The sequence below is a fragment of the Anguilla anguilla genome, chromosome 16 (assembly GCF_013347855.1).
Source record: "Anguilla anguilla isolate fAngAng1 chromosome 16, fAngAng1.pri, whole genome shotgun sequence".
Lineage (NCBI taxonomy): Eukaryota > Metazoa > Chordata > Actinopteri > Anguilliformes > Anguillidae > Anguilla > Anguilla anguilla.
In genome coordinates, this window is record NC_049216.1 from 35,401,711 (window position 1) to 35,408,982 (window position 7,272).

Here is a 7,272-nt window from a genome sequence, read left to right on the forward strand (position 1 = left end):
TACAAGTGTGCGTATTTTATAAAATTACAGTTGTGTATGGAGAGTTTAAAAATCCAGGGTTTAATTGAGCTCTGTATTCATGAAGGAGAAGAACCGTGTGTATAGTGATGGGTAAGCCAGTGATATTTCCTCCCATCCCTGTCTAAGTGTGTGAATGCAGCTTCTCTCTCCATTCAGTCCTTGTTTACACAGAATGGCACAGAGATCGCTGGTTCCATCGTTCAGACGTTCGGTCTTTCATTCTCTGTGGAATATTTGAATAGTGAGCTAATGTAGCTGTGTGCCGCTGTTCTGACGGGAGTGCAGCTTCGTGTGCAGCTCTGTGTGGCTGCAGGCTTTGCCAAGCCCGGAGTCTGGAGCGACTCAAATCACTGAGTTTCTGTGTGACTGCAGGGCGCTTCAAAGCGCTCGCTCCTCTGTGCTGGCCCAGACCCGGGCTTCCTGGGGGATGTGAAACCTGAGCACGTTTTAACGAGTGTGGCTGAGCATTAGAAAGCAGTTCGGAGAACAGGATTCTGGGATCAGGTCTTTAAATCTCAGGAGAGGCCACAGGTATGCTGGAATGAGTTACTTATCAGTGCACAGGACGGGCCGAGCTTATAAAGAGCCTAATGTGAGCATAAAAAAACTCCAAAATTCAGCAGGGAACGGACCGGCACTGAGGGAGACACTGCAGCGCAGAGACGAGAGGCTTTCCGGTTTTCCTTTCTCTTGTTGGAAAAACAGAAACATACTATAAGAGCTCTCAATCATTCTGCTTATGTATGCACATTCTGTATGTATTTTTGCAGTTGGACAACGACCTTGATCTCTCAGACTTCAGCCGAAGCGAGGATGGTCTAACAGAAGGTAACACCCTTTAAGCTTTGGGACTTGGTTGCAACAGTCCACTTGACCCACTAGTTAAATGAATAATAATTTAAAAAAAAGCTTTTATTGAATCTTATTGAATACTGCACTTTATAATAACAACTTAGTTAGGAGCATTGTTGGGCTGAATGGCATGTTCTCGTCATTATGTTGTGTTGCGTTGCGTTGTGTGTTGTGTTGTGTTGTGTGTTGTGTTGTGTTACGTTATGATGTTATGTTGTGTTGCGTTGCGTTGTGTTGTGTTATGATGTTGTGTTGTGTTGTGACGTTATGATGTTATGTTATGATGTTGTGTTGTGTTGTGTTGCGTTATGGTGTTGTGTTGCGTTATGGTGTTGTGTTGTGTGTTGTGTTGTGTTGTGACGTTATGATGTTATGTTATGATGTTGTGTTGTGTTGTGTTGCGTTATGGTGTTGTGTTGTGTGTTGTGTTGTGTTGTGACGTTATGATGTTATGTTATGATGTTGTGTTGTGTTGTGTTGCGTTATGGTGTTGTGTTGCGTTATGATGTTGTGTTGTGTTGTGTTGTGTTGTGTTGCGTTGCATTGCATTGCGTTGTGTTATGATGTTATGTTGTGTTATGTGATGTTATGTAACTGTCCACTCAAATAAAGGACCATGGGCCATGTTTGCAGCCTTGCTGGTGTTATATTTTCCGTGAGTGGGACTCGTACTCACCTGTACTTCCTACCTTTATTTTTACCTGGGCAACCTTTGACTGTTGCTAAGTTCAACATACGAAAATACAAGAGAACTTTTGCTTTGTTACTGTGTGGCCAGAACTTTCATCTGTGTTACTCAAGTTGCATTAATTCCACCTAAGTTTGCTTTGGTGATCTTGTTGAACCATAGATGCCACAACAAAAACTGATGCATTTCATCTGAAATTTTAATTACTAACCAAACTATTGACATAAGATATTATATTGTTGTTTTTATGGGTGGACAAACCAAAGAAAGTAATGTTACTCACCTTACATTATTCATTTAGCATATTTATTGATATTAACTAGAAAACAATCCAGGCTTTTGCTCCCCCAATCCCACACCCCCCACTCCCACTCCCACACCCCACACACCCCTCACCCCTGTGCCCGGGAAGGTACAAGCTGCATGAAATGATGTCTTAGCAAAGTTTCTTCTTCATTTTTATTTTGATAGTGGACTAAATAGATCCTTCCATTTCTTACACTTGAATCTGCAAAATATGTCATGAAATACATCTTGCAACTTTATTTTTAGTTTGAATTTTCAGTGGCCATGTGACTGTTCAACTGGAATTGCCCCTATGATTTACAACATATACTGCATTTCAAAAAATCAGAATGGTCTCTTTGAAAAAATGAAAATGTGAAGTATTAATAATCTGAAATCTTTATAATCCTTTCATGCCGATAAAGCATGACGGGATCTCCTGTGTATTTATGTTTGGCGTGGCCTACGTTTAGTATATTTTGAAACGCTTAAGAAGATTATCCTTGTACAGTAATATTTTTAAAATAAATAATCCTATGAAGTTAAAATAGGAAAGTTAATTTCTTCTGCGCAGTATTGATTGGACTTTGTGATGTTATTTCACGGAGAGTGGTTTCTTTACTCAAGCAACAAAGCTTTTCAGAATGCTTAAAAGGTAAATAAATAATAAAAAAAACAGAAAATATTAGCAATAAATATATTCATTTCAGATATTAGATGCAGATTAGATGCAGATTTTTCTCCGTCAGCGTGTATGGCATCCCAGGTTCACTCCAGAGCTAACACGGTTTGGATGTCATGTGTGTATTATTACAGATTAGGGCCGTCACTTCCAGCTGATTTAAATACATTACCCTTCATTATGCATATTGAGCGCGTGCGAATGCAGCCGCTGACCTGAGATATGCGGGGGCAGGGCTTTAATGCTTTAATGCGCCCGTCGCTGTCGCTGAGGAAACAACGGAACGCGCTCGCCTTGCAGTTAGACCAGACACGCCTTTAACTGGCACGACCTTTAATAAATTAGCGTCCCCAAGACCTCCTCATATAGGCTCCTCTACATACCTTTCGACACTCTGCTGCCCTCTACATCCTGCTCAGGGTCGGGGGGGGGGGGGGGGGGCGGTGTTCATGCACTAATGTCAGGGGGTGGGTGTGTGTGTGTGGGGGGGGGGGGACGGTGGCGGTGAGGGGGGGCTTCATCAACCCTGGTTTATGCTAATGTCAGGCGGTGTGTGGGTGTGTGTGCGTGTACGTGGGGGGGGGGGGGGGGGGGGGGGCGGTGGGGGTGCCGCCAGGTCTGTGTCAAGCCGTGTAAAAATCACCACAGTTGTCGGCCAGCCGCCACTCAAAGCCGGCGCCGAGTTTGGGGAGGGGCCCCCCCGGTCCTGAACCCTGCCCCTCATCAGCATGGCTGATTATTCACCCTCTCCAGCCGCGCTGCGGAAACAGAGAAACGCACAGACGACAGGGCGAGGGTAGCGTGAAGGAAAGCGTCCCGGGCCCGAGAGACGGTCTTAATTACCTTCAGCGCGCGATCGATCGATCTGGAGTGTTGGGCTCCGTGCGGACGGCGTGCGGAGGGCGTGCGGAGGGCCTGGGCGCCTCGGCGGGGATGCTGCTCACGTGTGAGGCTTCGCTCAGTCACTCCGGGACTTTTAATGACTCTCCATCTTTTTAATCACGCTTTTTTTTCCCTCCTCCGCTGTGGAGAGACGGCGTGCTCTGCATCGCGTTCGCCCGCCCGACCGCGGTCGACCGCAGCGCTCTGTGTGTAGCAGACGGTCCCGCGCGGGGCGGTCCTGTTTGTGAAATCTCTCCCTGACCGCTCCTCACCTGGAGGCGCCTGTAGGGAACTGTGCCGTCTCCTCGCCACCTCTCAGCTGGGGTTTGAACCTGCAACCCTCTGGGTGTTAGCCCCCCCCCCCATATAGCAACACCCCCACCAGCCCCTACCTACCCGCTGTAAGGACTCCTCATCTACCCTCTTAATTAATGGCCTCTACTGAGAGAGTAATTAGTTGTTTAATTAAGGTTTCCATTACCTTCATGGCTGCCAAGTGCTAATGGAGGTTCCTTAGCAGTGTGTATGAGGGAGCTGTGGGAGACTGTCAATATTTAATGATCCCCACTTTTAAATTTATTTACGTTCTCCTTCTTCAGTAGTGTGCCATGCTAAGCACTCCCCGCTCTACAGTCTTCCTTCAAAATGTAATGCTAAAAGGGAAGCGATTGGGACTGTGGTGTGGCTGCGGCTGGTGCAGATCTGTTCGCTGGGTTCCCTTTCCGGAGTGTTCCCTGGGCCTGCGACTTGGTTTGGCTGCTTGAGCTTTGTGCGGCGGGATTATACTTCTCTACTGCCCCTGGTGGTGAGGTGGCTGTACTGCACGTGGCTGGTTCCTTTCAGTGCAGATGAAATGGTGCTATGATTCTGCCTTTCCCTCCATTTGTTTTCCCTGCCCCCCCCACCCCACCTGCTGTTCCCTGGTGCTGCTGGCTCACTCGTGTACCACAACAACAAGCATAATGGGAGCACTTTGTGATGTTCTGCGTTTCCATGACAGCCTGTGGCTTCTGCCCTCCTGGCCTGCCAGGGGGTCTTTTTGGTCTCACTCAGTATTGTTAAGGAGGACTCATTACTCTCCTGGGAGGCTCTCTGGAAAGAGAGTGGCCCTCGTCATGTGACCAGGGTGCTTAGGTTGTCATGTGATCAGGGTCCTTTGGTTGTCATGTGATCAGAGTGCTTTGGTTGTCACGTGATCAGGGTCCTTTGCTTGTCACGTGATCAGGGTCCTTTGGTTGTCATGTGATCAGGGTGCTTTGGTTGTCATGTGATCAGGGTGCTTTGGGTACCCGCTCTGTGAAGATGTGCTCTGCAGGGACAGTCCCTCACAGTCATTCCCCCCCCCCCCTCTCTGTTGGAGGTGCTGCCCTCCCTGGGGAGGTGGCAGAGGACCCCCCCGTGTACACGCCCTCTTTCCGCCGACACACCCGGCTGGAGCTCTGCTCGCGGCCTCACCTGGAGCCCCGCCCCCAGGAGCCACGCCCCGCTGTCCAGGTGAGGGAGCACGCCTCAATCAGGACACCGTAACACCGCCTCCCAACGGGCCTGTGTGTCAGCCAGCAGGCCCTGTGCATGAGTGAATGAATGAATGAATGAATGAATGAACGAATGAATGAATCATTGCATTTATATAGCACTTTTTATATAGCACTGCCACCGAAGCGTGGTTGTTCACTGCCGTTTCAGGTATAATTAAAGAGAAGACGAGGAAAAGAATGGTAATACGTTATTGTTATTGTTATTACCAAATGCAATAAGATCATTATTGCATTTGATAATTATCGTTGCAGTGTCACCCAGCCCTACCTTTCTGTGCTGTGGCTGTGATTTTCTGCTCACTTTATCCTGACCTCCTGAACGTGTTGTTTGTTGCACGCCTGGTTCAGGGAGCTCAGTGTTCCCTGTGTGGCGTTGCAGTGCTGGTTCAGGGAGCTCAGTGTTCCCTGTGTGGCGTTGCAGTGCTGGTTCAGGGAGCTCAGTGTTCCCTGTGTGGCGTTGCAGTGCTGGTTCAGGGAGCTCAGTGTTCCCTGTGTGGCGTTGCAGTGCTGGTTCAGGGGGCTCAGTGTTCCCTGTGTGGCGTTGCAGTGCTGGTTCAGGGAGCTCAGTGTTCCCTGTGTGGCGTTGCAGTGCTGGTTCTGGGAGCTCAGTGTTCCCTGTGTGGCGTTGCAGTGCTGGTTCAGGGAGCTCAGTGTTCCCTGTGTGGCGTTGCAGTGCTGGTTCAGGGAGCTCAGTGTTCCCTGTGTGGCGTTGCAGTGCTGGTTCAGGGGGCTCAGTGTTCCCTGTGTGGCGTTGCAGTGCTGGTTCAGGGAGCTCAGTGTTCCCTGTGTGGCGTTGCAGTGCTGGTTCAGGGAGCTCAGTGTTCCCTGTGTGGCGTTGCAGTGCTGGTTCAGGGAGCTCAGTGTTCCCTGTGTGGCGTTGCAGTGCTGGTTCAGGGAGCTCCGTGTTCCCTGTGTGGCGTTGCAGTGCTGGTTCAGGGAGCTCAGTGTTCCCTGTGTGGCGTTGCAGTGCTGGTTCAGGGAGCTCAGTGTTCCCTGTGTGGCGTTGCAGTGCTGGTTCAGGGAGCTCAGTGTTCCCTGTGTGGCGTTGCAGTGCTGGTTCTGTCCCTCACGGTTGCCGTGGGTTTCTGTCTCCTTCTCTCAGGCTGAATCTGAGGAGGTCCAGCCGTTCTGCTTGGACGCGAGCTTCGATTACGACCGTGTGGAGCTGTCCCACAAACCCCCGGTGCTGTGACCCGACCCGGACCCCCGCCCGAACCTGGGGAGCCCCGCGGAACATGGACACGGCCGATTGGTGTGCCCATGCACCAACGCACCAACGTGCCCGCGTCCTCCCATACCCAAATCTTTTCCACCAGCATTCCTCTTCAGAAGCGTTGTTTTCTAGAACATTCCTCCGCGCGGCTGGGGCCGCGGTTGGGCAGTCGTTGCTCTTCGCTGTGGGTTATTTTATTCTGGGCCGGCCCCCGTCCCGTCAGGGCAGGTGCCCCCCGCGGCTCGCCTGCTCCCTCGCCCGCCCGCTCGCCCGTCTGTGCTGCCTGCAGTAATGTGGCGGCTCGGCCTGAGAGCGTCTGGCTCCCCCGCGGGGTGAACGCGCCGCGCGGTAATTAATTTCACGGCTCTGTGTTCGGCGCCTCGCCGCTCTCTCTCTCTCTCTCTCTCTCTCTCTCTCTCTCTCTCTCTCTCTCTCTATCTCTCTCTCTCTCCCCGCTGCGTGCCTGTTGCTCTGAAATAGAAATGTTCCTGGAAGAGGGAAAGTCATGTATTCTGGTACGCAGTTATGTAATAAATTGCACCCGTTTTTCTTTTTCGTTATTTTAGTGTCCTCGTGTTCTGTGCACTCGTTTCACAGTCTCTTTTTTTGTTTTATTTTTTAATTGATTGAAATTTTTCTCTTTTTTTACCTCTTTGATGGAATTATAAGCCATGCAGTGCTATAGGAGTGTGCTATAGGAGTATTAGCATTAAACCCCACATGGTGTGCTATAGGAGTATTAGCATTAAACCCCACATGGTGTGCTATAGGAGTATTAGCAGTAAACCTCACATGGTGTGCTATAGGAGTATTAGCATTAAACCCCACATGGTGTGCTATAGGAGTATTAGCATTAAACCTCACATGGTGTGTTAGAGGAGTATTAGCATTAAACCTCACATGGTGTGCTATAGGAGTATTAGCATTAAACCTCACATGGTGTGCTATAGGAGTATTAGCATTAAACCTCACATGGTGTGCTATAGGAGTATTAGCATTAAACCTCACATGGTGTGTTAGAGGAGTATTAGCAGTAAACCTCACATGGTGTGCTATAGGAGTATTAGCATTAAACCTCACATGGTGTGCTATAGGAGTATTAGCATTAAAC

At 49.4% G+C, this 7,272-nt stretch overlaps 1 protein-coding gene across 3 annotated transcripts in view; it reads left to right on the plus strand.

The window, feature by feature from the left end:
• Window positions 1–6,721, plus strand: part of iftap (intraflagellar transport associated protein) — an 11,583-nt gene extending 4,862 nt beyond the window's left edge. For 2 of the 3 annotated variants that reach the window (XM_035395141.1, XM_035395140.1), the window contains exons 4-6: window positions 792–849; window positions 4,768–4,904; window positions 6,051–6,721. In XM_035395141.1, the coding sequence (XP_035251032.1) occupies window positions 792–849; window positions 4,768–4,904; window positions 6,051–6,140 (285 nt within the window). In that variant the 3' untranslated portion in view covers window positions 6,141–6,721. The remainder of the gene's footprint in view (window positions 1–791; window positions 850–4,767; window positions 4,905–6,050) is intronic. The other variant, XM_035395142.1, reaches the window with a different exon arrangement.
• The last annotated feature ends 551 nt before the right edge of the window (window positions 6,722–7,272 follow it).